General features: G+C 46.6%; 1 protein-coding gene across 3 annotated transcripts; it reads right to left on the bottom strand.

Moving 5' to 3' along the window:
* Positions 1-390: 390 nt before the first annotated feature.
* Positions 391-18,250, bottom strand: LUC7L (LUC7 like). Of its 3 annotated transcripts, none has more exons than XM_082772656.1 (11): positions 18,060-18,250; positions 17,614-17,684; positions 16,415-16,509; positions 11,383-11,481; positions 10,584-10,694; positions 9,749-9,892; positions 9,128-9,304; positions 8,213-8,301; positions 4,383-4,412; positions 3,292-3,456; positions 391-753 (listed from the first exon to the last, which is right to left on the bottom strand). In XM_082772656.1, the coding sequence occupies exons 4-11, from the start codon at positions 11,476-11,478 to the stop codon at positions 612-614; spliced, it is 954 nt and encodes a 317-aa protein (XP_082628782.1). In that variant the 5' UTR covers positions 11,479-11,481; positions 16,415-16,509; positions 17,614-17,684; positions 18,060-18,250; the 3' UTR covers positions 391-611. The 3 variants fall into 3 exon arrangements, with proteins under 3 accessions (XP_082628782.1, XP_082628780.1, XP_082628781.1); XM_082772655.1 differs by lacking the exon at positions 17,614-17,684 and adding an exon at positions 2,150-2,211 and having other exon boundaries at positions 585-753; XM_082772654.1 differs by lacking the exon at positions 17,614-17,684.
* Positions 18,251-19,694: the final 1,444 nt, after the last annotated feature.

Genomic DNA, 19,694 nt, shown 5'->3' with positions numbered 1-19,694 from the left:
CATCAAGCCCAGGTTCACCCTCCGGGCACAGCTCGCAGCCGGTGTTTGTTAAAGTTTTGGTCACCCTCACAAAATCGAGAGCTGCTGACAGAGGGGCACAGCAGGGCCGAGCACCGTCTGCCTTAATGGGAGCAGTGAGGCAGCTCCCGGAGGCTGGAGACTTAAAAATGAGGTGGCTGGATGCTAAAAGGGATAAAAAACCCAACCCTCTCCATTTAACATACAAGAAAAAATTAATCAAATTGGAACCAGCACTACAAATGATCACAAACTCCAACTGTGCAAAGCATCAGGTAAAATCTTTTCCAAAAGCATCACAAACAGGACAGCAGCTCAGCTCCCCACCTGCCGCGCTCATCGCATCACAACACACACGGGGCGAACGCCGGCCTGAATTGAAAACGATCGGTCAGCTTTATTTATTCCTACTAAAACAAAACCTGTTAAACAGTACGTAACTCTGTGTCTCTACAAACTCACAGCTATCTGCCAAACAATAAAAATTCAAAACTACAAAAGATGAGTTGTATTCAGTAAATATAAATGGGAAATTTAGGCTTTGTGTAGAATGTTTATCAGACTATTTACAGTGCAACACAGATCATTTGAGTTCAGATCTCGCCAGCTTCTCTCTCTTCTGATCTCTTGGAACGAGATTTGCCATTTGTGCTCTCGTGCCGCCTCTCAGAAGAGCTCTTCTCTTTTCTCTCTCTGTCTCGGGACTTCTCTCTTGAAGATCGATCTCTAGAAGATCTGAAGTACAAAGTAAACCATTGCTATAAGCTCCACAGATGAAAGAATTTGAATAAAATATGCACAAAACATCAACATTTTTCCTAACAGGGCTATGACATAACACAAGTTTCTTACAAAAATGTGCCCAGGGACTGTAACATCAGGAGTAGTGTTGCCCAAATAGAAGCCCCGGTCCCTCTGCACACCTGAGTATTTCACATAAAGCTTGCAGTGCCCAGTGCACAGCACAGCCCCTGTTAGTCTCTCCTTAAGAGTAAGCCTTCCACAGCTGTTGCCACAGGGTCCCTCTGAGGTGTTCCCATTGTGCCTTGCTAGTTTACTAGGCTGTACTAAAGCACCAGCAATTTCTTCCTCACCTGTCATTCAGCACTGCTTGTGTCTTTTATAGAGGTTTTTTTGGGGTTACGCTTTAAGCTAGCAGACTTCTGCTCAACTGCTTTAAATACCAGCTGTATTCTTTGGATTCAAAGGCTTGCTCAGGCCTAGGCTTCTGTCACTCTGCATCTGACAAGCAGCCATCCCAAGCACCCTGAGTTCCAAGTCAGGATGATACCAATTTTTAATTTGGAGCACACAACAGGCAAATCTTTGCACAGCCTGCTGAAATGATAGCTACAGATTTTCAACAGTGCTTCATTGTGTCAGCCCACACAGCATTAAGCAGAGGCTTTCATACTAGAAACAATCCTAAAAGGCTCTTACCCTGTATGATTCATGCCAACTGTCAGAAATCTGCTTATCAACTAGGGGCTGGCCCTTAATTCTCTCTAGCAGCCCATACGCCTGTGGAACCAGGCAGAGGCTGTCAGAGACCCTGCACAGCCAGCAGGTTGTACTCTAGGACTCAGCACACAGGTCCTACTTTGTAGTCACAAGAAGAGGACCTGGCAGGCATCTTACAGGTTCCAGCTTTCCTTCGTGTTGGTTTTAAGGTTTGGAACTCTTGCACAATTACATTAAAACCTTACAGCCCTCTGTATCTTGAGCCACTTCATTTTCGTTACTTTAAATTGTGTCACTTAACTGGAAGACAAGAAACAACATGAGTGTTTGATTAAATTAACTCTTTTCCTGTCCCCACAACAGGCCATGCTCTCCATAGTTCTCTTACCCTCAGACCTCCAGATCGCGTGACAGGCTATTTCTTTATAGAACCAAGACTTCAGACCAGCAGAAACAGAATGTAGGCTTTGTTCACTCTGAGTGAAAACAGAAGCTACACCCTTTCCAGGGAATAACGCTTTCCTGTTTGTTCATTTTGCTTTGTTTTCTTAAACTGACACTGGTCTCTCCCCAGCTCAGTAACTCTGTGGAGGTATGTCAGCTAGCCAGTCCTCCTACAGTCTCAATGGGCTGATTGAATGTGTTCAAGGTTTTCGAAGTAATCCCTTACCTGCTCTTTAGTAATAGTTATTACAGGGTCTTCCTCACTTCCTAATTGTCCAAACTTCTTTTCTTTATTTTTCATGTTCAAGACAGATTTAAAAAAGGACTTTAGTATCTCAGCCATTGGAGAATCAACAGTATTCACACACACACATACCCCCCACGTATTAACAGACTTTTTTTCATACCATTATTCCCCTCCCCTTCATCGGGTATTTTTAAAATATGTTCTTTTACCCCTTAGCTAAAGTGACACAAGGCACACAACAGTAGGTTTGTTTCTTGAATTGTACTTAAATGGCAGTGCCTAATCAGGTGAGACACTCCTTAAGCACTCCCCTATTAACTAAGAGCATTAAAATAAAGGCTAGATCCTAACTTAAGCGAGCACCTGGGGGTAAACTTGCTTCTGGGTTTGGAAGGGCTGTAAGGAAACACATGGTTTCATTTCAATTTTCCTAATACTCCTACATACACGTGCCTGCTTCAGCCTTCCTCCAGCACAGGGGGCGTGTTGCTGAGTTTCAGAAGAGGCTTAAAGCCCTTTCTCAGACTACAGGGTTTCTCCTCAGTGACAGAATGGTATAACTCCTCCTTCCAGCTGTTTTTCTCCCTCCCTCACCCAATAGAGATTTTTAAAAATCTCTCAACTAGCTTTTTTGTTACCCTAATAGAAGGCCTCCCCCAGTTCCCAAATCATACTCTTCCCTTCCCCATTCCAGCACTGAGAGCAAGACGCTGGGAAGCAGAAAGTAAACACAGAAATGTAATGTCAGAACTGCCTCTGCTACTTGGGTTTTACATGCCTGGGGAGGCTGAGTGAGCACCAGCATGACTATGAGCTGCTGCTTATGCAAGAAACCCAGCAATTTCTCAAGGCTCAGCACCACAGTTTGGGGAATGACAGTTTTATCTCTTAGACTCCACTCTCAAGCTGGGACCTTGCTGCACAGGCACTGTGCCCATGTGAGGCCATCTACAGACTGCCACTGGGGAATACTGCTTTGGCCCAGGAGCTGGTACAGGGCACGTGCAGCTTCTAACTTGAGAAACCCGTCAGACTCCTGCTCACTCTAAGGATCAGAGGAGGCTCTCTGTGATGCCAGGGACTCCCCTTTGCAGAGAAGCACTCATGTGAGGAATACATACTTGTGTTTTGAACTCCTGTCTCTGGACCCCCGCCGGTGACCTCGGCTGTGGCTGCGGGAACGGCTCCGGTGGCGCCTGTGCCGGTCTCGGGACCTGGAGCGAGACTTCCGCCGTTCACGGGAAGCCGACCTCGAGCGCCTCCGCCTCCTGTCCCGAGACCGTGATCTGAAGGGGACACAGACTGCCTCAGGCTCCAGAGATGGGCCAGTACAACCCCTCTGTACACCTGCACCCTCACACATTCCAGAGCAACACCGACCCCAAGCATCAGCAGCACAGATCACACCCCAGGTGAACATACTCCTCCCTTCCTGGGCTCACGCTACAAACAAAACACCAGACAGTAAATTCGAGTTGATGGGGAGCTTATGAAAATCACTTGCACCACTAACATCAGCACGTGGTGATGCCCAGAGCACAGCCTACCAACTGTAATATTTTGCCTCACTTTGACTGAAAGAGGAGAAGGGAAGGCAAAATAAACCTCACATGAAATTACAGCAACCTGTATGGCAGCCTGACAAGAGGAGCCCCCCTTGTGAAAGTACCGCACTTTCAAAACAGATTTCAAAACTGCTCTAAAATCAAAATAAAGGATGCCAATGTATGTAGGAAACAGGAGAGAAGATGACCTCCAGGTATGTGATCACTTATGGAATGCTGTCATACCATAAAGGCAAGCTCTTCACAGAGATGTTGGGGCTTTCATCTTGAATCTTTCTTTTAAAATTATTATTATTTATTTATTTTTTTACATCTGAAGTATTATATATAATAGATACATTTCAGATACAAAAACTATCAAGGGGTATTAGACATTTATTGAAAAAGGTATTGAGTGTGTTCTTAGACTGGTATCATGGAGCACACAGCACCCTCTGTCCCACCTGGGCTAGCCAGCAGATGCTTTCTAGTCCAACAGGGACATGGGTTGAACATCCCTGCAGAAGTGCCCAAGCAGTAGCTCCTGTTTCTTTCAGGGAGCAAAACAAAATGACTGTGGCACAGAATGAGCTCCATTTATGAGACCCATGAAAAAACACAGTAACTAGATAAAAACACAAATAGGCATTTGGGAGAACTGCACTCACCTTCGACGATCTCTATTTCTTGATCCAGACCTAGAAAGGAGAGGAGAGTTAAGTGAGAGAAGGTACAGTTGCAGAACATTGCAGAAACACTAGTTTTTACAGGGCTTGTTTGTAGTTTCCCAACTTTTGACAGTCTGTAAATAACATTACAGTTCTTTCAACTCCTGCAACATCCTTGCTCAGCACCACTCAAGGAGCCACTCCGCCTGAAGGACAATGCCTTTCCGTTTTCTCCATGGCCACATTCAAAGCCAGCCTACCTCCGAACTTCACACAGACTGAACAGCCTCTTTCTGCTCTACTTGAAAAGCAGCCAGCCTCTGTTTAGTGACTTCGCCTTGAACCCTTAACTGCTCCCACTGCATACAGACTCACAGGGGATGCTCCAGCTACACAGCCACGGAGCTGTTTAGCAGCGTACAGGAGATGCAGATGAAAGTTACACACAAATAAAATTTTAAAAAAGAGAAAGATAAGTATCTACTTTATTAATACATTTTAAAACCATACCTGGATAAGACAATATTAAAAGAATCAGTATGCCCGGACATCCCTTCACAGTGAACACAAGAATTCAACCGTGGTAGAAAGAAAAAACAGAAATTTAGAAAGGACTTCAGGTAAAAGGAGTGTAAACCAGGTAGAGCTGACCTTGGGAGTCAGGTGAATAAACCTTGCATGACAAGACCAGGCCACGCATGACAAGACCAGATGAAGGCAAAGCTGATAAACCAGGAGAGCAAGGCAATAGCTACACACCTACTTTCTCACGTAACAAGAAGTGACAGAGCCGCAGGACGCACTGGAGAGGCCTGGCAGGCAGTTGTATTTTTTGATGGTTGTCGTTACTCCAAGTTCTTCGTGTTCTTCTCCTCCTGATCACTTTATTCTGAATCACTGGTGCACACATCCACACAAAGCTATTCCACATCCCCTGCAAGAAGCCTGGTCACCCTTCTGTGACTACGATCTGAGCAGGAGTGCACACAAACTCCTGATAATCACTCCATAACGCTAAGCTTTGGAAATTCAGGAAGCATCCAAAAAAGCTGCACTTTCCTTACCAGCCTGAATCAGTAGACATCAGGTCACAGCAGATGAATGCTGCCCAGCCAAGTCAAAAGCTGCGCTTTATTATTTTTTCTGTCCTGCATCACAGATGCTATGTGCTGAGTTTCATAACCTACATGTATGTTTTGCCTAACTTACTAAAAAGGAAATCCGTTCAGCAACTCCATAGTCTTGTTTGCTGGTGTACTTGGCAAGCAAATACTGCTGTCTGCCCTTCCAAACATGCCAGCTCTCCAGAGAATTTCAGTCCTAAGGGATCACTGGGTAGCAGTCACCAGCAACACCAAACACAGAACAGAGAACTTCTCTGCATTCACCACTAGGGGCAACAAAACCATTCACTCATTCCTACATGGAAAACAGTTTATTGGACAAATTAATAACATCTGTAAGAGTTAAGAGTTTTTCAAACCCATCCACAGGCTTCCATAATGTGTCACAATGCCTAACAGCCATCAAAGACTTCTCCAAGTCAAGTGGCATTCTTCCTCTTCCTGAATAACCCCCCTGAAGACGCTGCACATGAAGACAAAACAATAAAAGTTATGCAGGAAACATGTTTTCTGTGGTTCCTTAAGTATCAAGTTCTGCTGAAGGAAGGTAGTCTTTTAAGTTGCTAGAAATCACTGATCAGTTTTGGTCAGAAAAACACCCCTGTAAGCATGGCATTGCACAGCACCCAGAAGAGCAGGTGCTTAGAAATCAACTGATCTGGGCTCTAGTCCCAGTTGACATTAAGCATCCACTGGGAAAACTATTTTCCTTCTTTGTGTCAAGTTCCCATTTTAGAGAGGAAAACAGTTTGACCTCCCCTATACATCATCCCTGGCTCCACCATCAAAACATGCTTTTTTTTGACATCTGAACAGAGGAGCACAGAGGTGCCTCCAGACAGAGAGGGGGAAAAGGCAGGCCACAGACTAACTGGTGCAAAATATAAAACCAGCAAGAAATCAGACACCAGGCCAACTCATCCCAATTCTTAACACTGTTATATTTATAGCATGAAATATTCAGAAACCCCTTATCAGATGCATCCATATGTGAGCTACCTATGCTGTGAACACAAGAGCCTCCTTAACTCCCAGGAGCTGAGATTTTGGGAATACACATGAAATACACACGTGCTACAGAAAGGAGAAAGCAGAGATGAGAGGCTGGGGAGATGCAGACCAAGTTAGAGATCCAGAGTGCTCTCCCTGAAGGCAACCATTGGGTTGAACCAATTTCATGCAGAAACAAACTCCAGGAATACAAGAGACTATGGAGAGACACTCTCCAGGTTAGAGGGGTCCTTCTGCAAGCCAGAACAAGCCTACCACGAAACAGCTGCGTGGGAAGATGCTTCTTGTCTCATTGCCATCTTTGTCTCCAGAACACCAACACGCATCAGTCCCATTCATCTGACTCTTGGGTTCAGCCACCAGTTCCACATTCTGTAGCTCTCAAGTACAACTGCACTACTGACAACCTTGCACAGAGGCCAGAAAGCTGCAAGGCTCATCATAAAGGGCTGCAGTTCAGCAGAAAGCTGCAGCATGAACTAGCACTTCCTATGACACCAGGCAATCCCCAGTGAGAGAACCCAAATAAAATACTCAAATCAGGGAACGCATGACAATTTGGAGCTTACATCACATCTTCATGCACAACAATTGCCAAGCCCCAGACCACAGAAAACCAAGGTCCTTCAGTTCTGGTACTTGTTTGCTAGCATTTCCAGAAACGTATACCCAGAGGGCAGCACTACCTGAGACACACTGCAGTTATGTAGCTCATATGCCTCAGAGGACGCCTGAAACACACACCTCAGTTGACACTGAGGGTCAAAAAGAACCCTCCACATGCAGCAAGGTGTTTTTTTTCAGATTCAAATATAAGACTGAGGAGAAACATGAGGTAACTGGCAAAAAGCTGTGACAAGAACAGCGCTCCTACTCAGCCACTTCCTCTGTGTGACCACCACCAATAAATAACCACTCTCTTCATGCCAGGCTGTTTAACCGAGCTGTTTACGCACACGGAAGAATTAGTTCTTCCAGTTCAGCTGGCAAGAGGCAGAAGAACTTGTCATGAGAATAACAACGTGGTAGCCACTCCCAGGCTCCAGGATTACACGTGTATGAGCAGAAGGTGACACACACGGCCACAACCGCCACAACCAGCCACTCCTTGGGATCCTTCTGAGCAGGACAGCCCAGAGACGTCCTGGAAAGCATCCTCCAAAGCTGTGCCAAACGTACCTCACTGCTATTGTAGAAAAGTTTCTGAGTAAGTCAGGCTGCCACCTGTAATGGTGTAAAATAATGCCACCTGGCTCATGGATACTAGCTCCACTCTGCTGTCATGTCCTAGCCTAGAAGCAAGAAGGACTACCCAGAGAACCTTTGCATGACAAGAGCCATCTGAGCAGACCTGGCACTCGTTCTAAGTTTTCCCACTTGATGCACTAGGTGAGGTCATTTCATCCACACTCCCAGCTACAGGGACTAGACCAACGTAAGCCTGAAGACTGCACATCTTCTGAGCTTCTATCTTTCGGATACACAGCGGAAGTTAAAATAATACACAATCACTTTAACGTGGGGATTCTGTGCATTTGTTTTCATTCCAAATTGAATGCCAAGGTGTTCACACAGCATCCAGAGCATGTCCAACAGTTGATCCAGCAGCACATGCTGCTTTCCTGCAATACTCAGATACAAGAAATTATTTCAGTAACTGTTTGTTTTATGAAGCTGGTTTTGACTTTCACCTACCGTCTGCCCATTCTCTCCTCTCGTTCTCTCTCTTCTCTCCGTCTCAAACGATCCTGGTTTCTCTTCTCTTGCTTTTCTGCCACCGTTTTCTAGAAAGAAATTTACATCATATTTCAGCCATACAGTAACAGGATAGAGATCTGCAGGGAGACTATTCACATAGTGAGACAGGGACCTGTTTCACAGTATTTTATGTGCTAGTCCAGATCTCCATAAAGATTCTCATTTTCCTATGATGCACTAACCTGCATCAGCCCAAGAAATGCCACTCACAAATCTGCTGTGCTTGCGCTCTAAATGATGAGCCCACAGGCTTTGAGGCAAGGGTCCGTCTCACCACAATTATACACAACAGAAGAGTGCCCTGGTCTTGTGCCATGATCAATCAAGGCACTGACCTCAATATTCTGCTGAGTATGGCACAGGGATCACCGCTCTTACTCCAGCAGGCTAAAGGTTCCTGCCTGCAAGCAAGGCTAGTACCACCTGGCCATTACAAACCATTCCAGAAAACTGCTGATCAGCACTTCAGCTACCACCGACCTCCTTCCTTAACAGCACTACATGGAACTCCAGTTAAAGCGTTTCATTAAGAGGTCTCAGAGCACTCTTCGATAGTCAGAAAACTCAGTGACAAATTTCAGCCAAACCAATAAGAAATACCATGAGTACAGCCACGTGTAGTTGAGGAAGAAGTTACAGTAGCGGTCTAGTTTGACTAATTCTAAGGGTCCAACATTAGTTACCCAGAACAGACCACACGAAGAGGCTAGACAAACCTCCATTTGAAGTTTCCAGGATTCAGAAATCACAAATTTCTGGACTTATACAAGGACTCTGAAAAGAATTCTGTATGACCTTAATGTAAATGTTGAATAACCTAAGAACTGCAAGGTTTAAAACAGACAAGATTACCCGCAGCTGATCCAACTTCTCACGAATCTGAATGAAACCCAAGTGTAATTTGCCTCCAAAGTGGTCAGCAAGACGCCGGTCATTGTCATGGAGACCCAGATACGCTGAACAGACTTCACACACACGCAGCTTCTGCTGTTGGAAGCTGGATGCAGGCATTGAATTTCGGTATTCTTCCTGAAAGGTGGCAAAAAAACAGGCAAATGTCAAGGAGTCCTTACACAACCTCAACCCTCCAGGGTAACCCCTGCAAAAACCAACACTGCTGCCTTCAGGGGTCATAAAAGCACCCTCAATATAAAGGAGGTGCCATACAAAACACTTTGCAAGCACAGCTGCCCTGCTGGTCTATCCCTGTAAGTGGGATAGAGTAGTGACTAAATCTTTCAGAGTGACCAGATCTTTCAGAGGAAGAACTGCCACCCCCTCCAAGTCATCTCTCTTCACCAGATAAAAGTTTCTAAAGAGCTTTTGTTTGTCTATCACACTACACCACCAACTACTTGCCAGCACATTGCTGGAACTGAAAGAGGAGGTGCTGGCAAAATAAGAGGTAGGACCTGCCCAGCTGTTTATCACACAGCTCAACCAGCTGTTACAATTACCAGAACACCACCATACCTCTGCCTCTTTCTTTTTTGCTCGGACTTTTTCCACTTCCATCAGGATCTTTTGAGACTCATCAACATTTCCTTCAGCTCCCAGCTGCTCAGCTTTAGCTAGGAGTTTTCCAATGTCTTCATTCAGTTCATGTACTTTCTCTGCCTACAGAAAATAAGAATTTATTTTTTTTTTTGGTAAGACAAAAAGCTTGCCAAAGATTGCAGGACAACTTTTCCTTTGTCTTTAAAGCAGAAAACCTGTTTAACATAAATAAGCCACTGCTGAAGATCATCATCAATCTCCAAAAGTCAAAAGAATCCCAACAAAAAGATGTTGGTAGGCTAAGTACAGGCAACACAGTTCTAGACAGGTAGTAAATGAAGTAACCATAGGTAGACAGGACATCATCAGTTCTGCTGCAAACAGTGGCACATTCATGGCTTATTGGACAGGAGAGAATCCACAAAACCAGCTTTGGAAATGTGTTTTGTACTGGCCTGGTGAAAGAAGTTCCCAATGAGGAAATTACATGAGCATCTGCTACATGAGAAGACAACAAATCACGGGATAGATTTACTATCCTAAGCTGTTACATGAACACTGAATAGGGGACAGGAATCCTATATACCTTATAGACGTGCTACAGCAACATCTTTTAGAGTTCATATTTTACCCTACTCTAGCCCTCGGAACCAGACACAAGAACAGCCAGAGCAGCATTTGAGGGTGATGGCTGGAATCCAGCCAGTCTTTGTGGATTACAGCTTCCCACTATCAATGGTGTCAGGAGACAGCAGAGCACCAGTGCTCTTGCACAGCCTTTCAGAACAAGCGTTTAACAAGAGGATGATACCTTTGCAGACACTTCAGCACTGATCTCTTCCTGTGTCTCAGCCAGGCGTTTCTTAGCCAGTTCTGTTCTCCTATCACACTCGGCAATGAAGGATTCCAGGTGATCCATAGCCTGCACATTCAGAAAGAGAATTGTGAACCAAGATGCTCTCCATGTGTTAGCCAATTTGACAGCCAACAGCTAGCTGGTGCAATCTCCATACAGCGCACAAACAACTTCAAGAACAGTTGCCTTGAGAAAAAAAAATATAAAAAGCTTTGCAGAAAGTCAAAGAAAAAAAACCCTGCCCTAATGTCTGTCATCTGTCTGGAACCTGACACTGTTCCTTTACTCTGACATATAACAGAATTCACAAATAACTGCTGCTTTGTACTGCACCTTCCGTTACGTGAGCAACGGGTGCAGAGATAAAAAGCACTGCATGAAATCGGAAGATGACTGCTCTTCCACTAGGCTCGTACCATCAGAGAAAGCTAAATCTGGCCAGAAGTGAAATCACAGAGCAGAAGGCTTTTAACATTAATTCTTCTTCTGGGACAGGCCATTAGGTTACAGTGACCTGGTACAGAGCAGCAGGTGTGGGATGCAAGGAATGCCATAAGAGCCTCCCAGGTAGCTGGACTAATGGGGTTGCCAGGGTCATAATTACGTTTACAATTTGATGTCAGCATCAAGCTGACATTTGGGAAGGGGCTGCACATTCTTGCCAGACAATATGTCAAATAATAGGGTTAGCTGAAATACCCACCGACTTCTATCGTTCAACCAAATAACTCCAAAACCCACCCTCCATACTTACATCCAGCTCAAAAAACAGGTCTCTCTCTTTACTTGCAATCTCATAGTCTGCCCTCAATGCCAAGTCATGGATCTTTGTACACTCTCCCAGGTCCATTCGCTGTTGAAAAGAAAAAGGAAAATTAATGCGAGAATACCCCCCCCCATTATGGCAACAAGCAGCAGATGCTTAACTCTTGACAGGTGCACAATATCAAAGTAAAGTCTCTTCAGGAAGAAGAACTTCCTCTTAAACTGTCATAACAGAACCAGCCAGAAAAACCACATGCTTGCTAGAACCACTCTTCTAGGAGTTCCTAGGACAACATTAAAGCACCCCAAATATTTTAAGTCCAGTCCTACTCCTGCTGTAGGTCACAGCAGTCTTACAAATTGCTGGGAAGGAGCTGGGAAGGCACAGCATGCTGCAGCAGGAAATTCTTCAGCAGGCACCAACTCCAAACATCTCTGGTGCTTCAGAGCTACAGAACAGCAAAACACAAAGCTTCGTACCCTGAGATCAAAGCTCACATCTGTATCAGAAAGAACATCAGAAACGTAACGAAACATACCAAGGCACAGGACACAGATGGAATGCTCTGTCAAGAACAAATGCTCTAGGAGGAAATCCTTCACTCAGAGGGCGGTGGGGCACTCAATACCAGGCTGGACGAGGCTCTGGGCAACCTGATTTAGTGGGTGGAATCCCTGCCTATGGCAGGGGGTTGGAACTAGATGAGCTTTAAGGTCCCTTCCAACTCGAGCCATCCTGTGATTCTATGATTCTAAGAACAAAGGAATTTAAGGTAAAAAGGGGAACGGCTGCTAGAAAAGCAGAACTCCACGCTCACCTACAGCAGGCTCGTAATTCTACAGCTAACCCTTCCCACATGCAGCTGCAATTTTAAACCCCACCAGCTCAATGGAGCTAATTCCTACGCATAAGGCATGGGAATTAAGGAGCATCTCCTCTCCCAGAAAGCCCTGATTTGAATTCTGTTCTTCATCTCTACTGCAGTTAATGCAGTTTAAATTTACTGGGTTTCCCCAATCTGGTAGCTAACAGCCAAATAACTGAGTTTAATTATGCATACAGAACACGGAAACTGCATTTTTATGTTATCAATATGTAACAGAGAACATTCATCTTATTCTTAAAATAGAAAAAGAATAAGACATTTCTGAAAGCCAAAATAATAAAAGGCTGTGGCATGAGCCACAGCACGCTGTATAAATGGCAGGGTACAGGTGAGCTCGTGAAGGAACACTCAGACCAGTCATCCCTTTCTCTCCTAGTCCCAAGGAGCCCAAACCTAAACACGGCAACACTGAAGTCAGAATTGCAGAAGAAGCTAAATATGGCTGAACTGGGACCAATGCAGAATCCCAGCAAAACACCACAACCTAAAGCAGGAGGTGCCAGGGATATGCACGTGGAGCAATGCGTTCAGCCAGCAGCAGTGGAAGCGTTGAGAATTAAACAAGGTAACCAAAGCAAGCTCCACCGGGTAACGTTTGGGGTTTCAGCAGTTACCTGTGCTAGTAACTTCTTTTAAACAAAGAAAACAATTCAAAAGGACTTGTCACTATTTAGTCTTCCTCTCTTGGCTCAGATTTACCAGAAACAGGAGACTACAGATAGCAGGCTACAGACACTTTATCCAGGAATAGCCTTGTTGAGCTTTCTAGCAGTGGAAACGTAATGCTTACAAAAAACACACAACTGTTCTGGTATTTTCAGAGCTTAAAAGATTTCATCTTCAGGCAAGTCTTTTCAAGGAAGGCTGAAGAGCTACTGTAATTTTGCCACAAAATCTTCCTACAACATTAAAGCATGACGTGACCTAAATCTTTTAGTTGTATGGTCTGGTCATTCCACTGAAATCCCTTTCCAATACAGGGAGAAAGAGCAATCCTCCTTGGGATTGTCACAGATCACAATTATTCTTATCTGAACCCTTCTTGCAAGCTGAGCCACAGCCCCAATTCAGAGGAGCTCCAACCCAAAGCCTCAGAAGAGCCAATGTGTCCTTTATTCCTCTCACTCTGTTAAAAGGCAACAAATCTCTTAAACTGACTCTCTAGGGGAGAATTCACTGGCTTTATCAGCATGTGAACTTCAGGTCTTCCTCCAGATCCTTTGAGATATCCGGGTGCACGAAGATTCTTATGTGTATTGCTCACTTCAGGTAAAATCACTTGACCTGCTGTTTCAAAGAATACCCTTGTCCCATCAGGGAGGCGTCATCACACACTCAGCCTTTCCAGCAGTGTTTGTGACTTGTTCCAACCAATATCCATGGCTGGCTGGTGATACAGGTTCCTGAGACAGGAGAGCCTGAGTAAAGGCCTAACTCCCCATGCACACGCTGACCTAACACATTCAGGTGTTACTGACCATCAGTCCTGCTCATGTTTGCTGCACAATCCACGTACATCCTGAGGTATCTCTTACGAGCATCGCTAGTGAACCGTTAACTCACCAGGTCTGCTTCCACAAGGAATGTTCTTCAGAAGTAATCAGAGCTCTGGAGCTTTGCCCAGTTATAAAAAGGAAAGCACAGATCCCCATGAAACACCTCTGCAACCTACAGACTTCATCTTTCTTATCTCCCACTGAGGGACACGGAACTTCCCTGAATGCAATTTCCAAGTAATGTTCTCCCTGGACAGCCTTCAGACTCATCTGTCCACTCATTAGTGGAATGAGAAATTCAGCATTACCAGATGACACCATCCCCATGTGTGCTTCCACTGATGGATTAGGGCTCTTACGGCCAGGCACAGCCCACCTAAACAAAGCAAACACCAACGTGCCTCCTGCAGCTTTCAGAAAAGTCCAGAGCCTTACTTAAAGGCCAGACTCTTTCTCCTACTCTGCACCTGAAGGTCAGTGAGAGGTGCTTCATCACATTTCACTGATCATTGCTGCTGACCAGATTCAGTCCCCTGCTCAGCTCCAACCAGCTTCCCACTACCTGGAACTATCTGTACCTGAACGATGCAGCAGGAGCAATGCCTTCAGGGAAAAGATGTATCATAACCATTACAAGAAGGCTCAGAGCACCTGTTGGAAGTTTCCAAAAACATACAAGATCCTGACGTTTGCATTAACACACATCCAGAGAGAGAGACACCACTCCGTGCAGTTAATGCTGAGCCACCCACACATCTCCTCCATGAACGGAGCACTGTAAGATGTTCGTAAACCTGACTGGGTCCACGAGGAGAGCCTGCACAGTTCAGTTGTGTTTCATTCTGTGCTGGTAGTGCTGACAGCTAAATGTCAATCCCATTCCAGACATCACATGTTCTTTCAACAGTGACCTGTGGCACCAATATGTTTTCTTGCCCCCAAGAACCTGCTGTCAGCAGCACAGAGAGCTCCACAGCCCCTTCAAGGCCACCACAAGATCATTCGAGTGATCTACAAGATTGCTTGCACGGAAGTGGTCTTCCTTCTTGTCCCTGGGTGAGGTTTCTGATTGCAAGTTCCACAGCAAGAGTAAAGAGACAACTCACTGCACACATGTAACAGAAGCAGAAAACTTTTTGATGTGCTTACATATCCAGGAGATTCTCACAATGCACCTGAGCACCTTACGCTTCCCCTGTGCTTTGACACTGGCTCCAATCACTTCATTTGACCCCTTCGGCTCACCACCTACCTGCTTCCTGGAAGCACATCAGAAGAGGCGGAAGGCAGCATCTTCAAAAAGCTGTTGAAAAAATCCATCCCAACCCACCGTGACTTGCACAAAGGATGGAAACGGGCAGGAGGTGATTTAAGCAGCTCTACAATTCTGAAGCAGAGTGAGGTGATGTGGAGGCTGATGGAGCAGCCGCTGGAAAACACATCTGAGCTTCAAATTTCTGCCCTGCGTCCCTTACAATGGTTCAAAAATACAAAAATTTGTATTCAGCTCTTCCAGGCTTACTTTGCAGCAACAGCCACTTAAAAGCTGAAGTTTGCATGCTCAAAGCCAGGGCAGATGTTGCTAAAGCTCTTTCTGCTGGCACTACTGTAGTTTTGTGACCACAGTGTTACAATCCGAGGCAGAGCTACCTGCCAGCCCTGCCCTTTGTTGGTAACCCACTGTGTCAAACCCAGCTCTCAGAATGACAGAAGGAAGGGCTATAAATATTGACTGCATTAAAAAAAAAAAAAATGTGTAAGTGGATGGACAACATGAAATGCCAGAGTAGTTAGTGCCAAACAGCAAGGATGAAGATGGATTTCCAATATCCACTCATCTCCATCCTGCAATCATGTAATCCAGCAACCACAGAAGACACGCACTGTCTTCTGAAAGTCAGACTGCACCTTCCATCCGGCACCTAATTGGATACTTACTCCACACAGTCTCTCTGTTACCACATCACCTTTTGCTCACACAGAGAATATTTGAGTTAAATCATTGAAAATTCGTCAGCTGCATCCCCAGAGGGCAACAGCTAAGGAAGCTGCCTCAAATGTTTTAAACCAGTCAGGCGGAGTGACACACCGCTCACACCAACTCTAAAGGCGAAGCTGGCCTGAGCTGTAACCTGCCATTAGCACATCAACCCATGATGATGAAAAAAGCTGAGGTTCCATCCAGAAAACATCACGTGGTTTAAACGAGGAGACTGAAAAGCTCAAGAATTGAGGGCTATTGCAGCTCGTGAGAAAAATCCAGCTAACCCAAAGAGGCAATGGAATGAAGAATGCACCCAAGACAATGTGCTGGCTCAACCAGGCTATGACGTGCCCTCCACAGGAGTTTCATACCCTAACTATCACAGGCTGTTAAAATAGAAGTAATCTTGCAACTTCACGTGAGATTGCAAGAGAAAAAGCATTTTGAGCAAATTCTGAGAACTCCTGACTTCAGTGGTTCCAAACACAGGTCACCAAAACTGAAAATAAAATTGCAGCTGTTCTAGGGCAAGGGAAGCCTGATGTTTCCTGGGCTGCATCTCCTAGAAGTTACCTAGGATGGCACAGAGGAGACCAGGAGAATTGTGCCAACCTCTGCCTTACCAGAATTCCTTATTACAGAGAAGGTACTTACTGTTCCTGCCAGGATATCATGAGGACAGCAATCCAGAAGGTGGCTCTTGCAGACACGATCGTCTGTAAACTTCACCCTTTGTCTGGTTTCATCTCCTGAAATTCATTTGTGGTTTTAAATAAGGAGACATTAGAATGCTGATAAGGTAACAAAGACGTTGGTATGATCATTTCACCTCAATATGCAGATTAAAACAGTTGTCGTTCCTGCTCCCCCAAATTACTTGAAAACGCTTATAGGGTAGCAGGATATTCTGGAAAACTTTTAAGTGGCAAAAAAAAATAAATACTATTTTAGCATTAATTCATCCAATACACCGTGTCAAACACAGTGTTGGCGAGCCAAGTAACGTCCAAAGCCTGTCATCCGTATAAAGAGACAGCACAGCCAGAAGAGAAAAAAGGAGACAGTCTGGCTTGCAGCCAGTGCTTTCCTTTTTTCACCCCCCTCCCTTTTTATTTTTTTACTGTGATGAAGGGGCAGGAGATACTGAAACCCATGCTATTGGAGGGTCACGAATCATAGAACAGTGCTGTGCTGGACAGTTTGTATAGGCAACTGCTACTTGCTAAGCTGATAATTAAGACAGCAGTCTGCTTGGTCTCAAAACCAAGTATGCAGTGTGTTTTCCAAGGCCGTGCAAAGCTGAATCTTGTAGGTCTTGGCCTGGAACGTGAAAAGTACTTCCCACCCGCCTCCCGCCCTCAGAAGACATTTTACTCAGGAGCCACTTATACAAGACAATATCAGAAAAAGCAAAAAAGAAAAAAGAAAAAGGAAACAAAGTTAGTCAATACACACTGCGAGCTCCAACATATACTATACCCATCTGCATTCTTCAAGACCTCAGCTGCAGAATTTTATGCCCACTGTTGAAAAGTTTTAAAGGAAAAGCTTTCTTGCCCACACCTGCAGTAAGGAAGTCAGGGGAACGATACATAAAAGTAAAGGCAACGTGGTAATGGTATGTGACAATTTTAAAGCTAAGCTGTGTATATGACACAGGTATGTGGAATACTAACGTATGAAAATAGTTTAGGATTTGCAAGCATCCAGGAATAATGTTGTGTCTACTCAAAATGTTTTTTTTTTGTTGTTTTTTTTTTTTTCTTTCTATGCTACACTTTTAAAGTTACTCGTGAAAAAAAGCAAACACTTTTCTTTTGTTATAACAGCTTTAAAAATTGGTTGTGACTCACGGCTCGATGAACATGAGGCTTTTCTGCAACTCCCTTGCAGATTGATGTAGGCAGGCAAAGATACACTGAACCTTTATAAATAAAATAGAGGGGCCACAATTGTTCAGTTTGTATGAAATAAAAGGATGGGAAGCAATTCAACAGCAACTCAACACGCAGAGAGAGAGAGAGAGAGCGAGCAGGGGCACTGGTTCGCTTAGGAAGCCAAGTGCCGAGTACCTCACAGCCCTGCACCGCGCCCAGCGGCTCTACGCGCTCGGCAGGCCGCAGACGGGACCCCGGGCTGCAGCGGGGCCTCCCCAGGGGCAGGCCCCGGAGCCAGGCGCAGGCCCCGGCCCCTCCGCTCCGCTCCGGGCTCGGGCCCGGGCTCGGTGCCCGCAGCGGGGGGGGGGCAGCGCCGGGCCGGGCCGCGGCGTCTCCTGCAGGCCCCGCCCGCCCCCACTCACCGTCCCGGGCCGTGCCCATCAGCTGGTCCAGCAGGGCCCGCATCTGCGCCTGGGCCGACATGGCGGCGGGGCCGGGCCGGGCCGCGGCGGGCGGGCGGCTCCGGCCTGGAGGAGGGCGGCGGCTCCGGGCTCCGGGCTGCGGCCTGGGCTCCGCGCTCCGGCCTCGGAGGCGGACGAGCGGCGGCGGCGGACGGGCGGCGGGCGCTGGGCGGAAGCGGCCCCTCCCGGCGCCGCGCGGGCTGACGGGAATTGTAGTCCGCGGGGCGGGGAGGGGAGGCGGGCGTGGCTCCCGCGGCAGGGCCGTGCTGGGCCGTGCCAGGCCATGCTGGGCTGTGCCGTGCCAAAATGCTACAGGCAGTGCCATACCGAACGGTTACAGGCAGTGCCGTACCAAATGTTCCAGGTTATCCCACACCAAACTGTTCCACGCCATGCCACACCAAATGTTACAGGCAATCCCATACCGAGCTGTTCCAGGCTATCCCGTACTGCACTGTGCCAGGTTATCCCATACCGAACTGTGCCAGGTTATCCCATACCAAACTGTACAGGCTGTGCCATACCAACTGTTAGAGGCTATCCCATACCAAACTGTTCCATGCCATGCCATACTGAACCATTCCAGGCAATCCCATATCGAACTGTGCCAGGCTATCCCATACCAAATTGTTCCAGGTAATCCCATACCACACTGTGCTAGCCTATCCTATACCGAACTGTTCCACACCATGCCATACCAAACTGTTCCAGGCTATCCCATACCAAACCATTCTGGGCTGTGCCATGCCAAACTACTACAGGCAATCCCATACCCAACTGTTCCAGGCTATCCCATACTGGACTGTGCCAGGTTATCCCATACCAAACTGTACAGGCTGTGCCATACCGAACTGTTAGAGGCTATCCCATACCAAACTGTTCCACGCCATGCCACACTGAATTGTTCCAGGTAATCCCATACCAAACTGTGCCAGGCTATCCCGTACCAAACTGTTCCACACTGTGCCATACCAAACTGTTCCAGGTTATCCCATGCCAAACCATTCCACACTATCCCATGCCAAACCATTCCACACTATCCCATGCCAAACCATTCCACACTATCCCATACTGAACCGTTCCAGGCTATCCCATACCAAACCCTTCTGGGCTGTGCCAAGCTGTGCCAGGCCGCGCCAGGCAGGCAGCGGTGGCAGCGGGTGACGTCAGGCAGCAGATCGAAGGGTGCCCGGGGCTTATCAGCTCCCGCTGGCCCTGTTTGCCCAGCAGTGCCTGGGCAGAATGGCTGCAGGTCCCCCCGGGGCTGCCAGTATGAGCGTTTGTAGAGGGGACAGCAGCGCCATGGGGCCCGGCTGGTGGCAGTGGCAGTGCCACAGCTCAGTCCCTGCTGTCGGCCCCGGGGAAGGGGCACCTGGGGCTGCAGACAGTGGGGCCAGGTAGCACTGTCCCCAACGGTGCTGTGCCATGCAAGGGGCTGGGGGGCCCGTCTCAGTGCTGAGGGACAGCTCAGCCCCAGGGGGGCAGGGACAGTTCTGTGGGAGCAGACTGGGAGCCACCATCAGCCCCACAAACAGAGGGCACGGCAGTTCTGGAGCAGGGGCTGCCTGGCCCCAAGGCCAAAGTGCATCCACAACC

This window comes from Aythya marila, assembly GCF_965140915.1.
Source record: "Aythya marila genome assembly, chromosome: 15".
In the NCBI taxonomy this organism is placed as follows: domain Eukaryota; kingdom Metazoa; phylum Chordata; class Aves; order Anseriformes; family Anatidae; genus Aythya; species Aythya marila.
The sequence above is the reverse complement of the archived record's forward strand: the minus strand, read 5'-3'. Positions and strand labels throughout refer to the sequence as shown.

Bases quoted from the DNA above. Each gene is read 5' to 3' on its own strand.
- LUC7L (XM_082772654.1), bottom strand. From the start codon at position 18,120: ATGTCGGCCCAGGCGCAGATGCGGGCCCTGCTGGACCAGCTGATGGGC. The intron at 10,695-11,382 runs GTAAGTATGGAG...CTGAATGTGCAG, and splicing joins ACCTGTTTTTTGAGCTGGAT to GCTATGGATCACCTGGAATC. The intron at 9,893-10,583 runs GTATCATCCTCT...TATTTTCTGTAG, and splicing joins GTGCTGAAGTGTCTGCAAAG to GCAGAGAAAGTACATGAACT.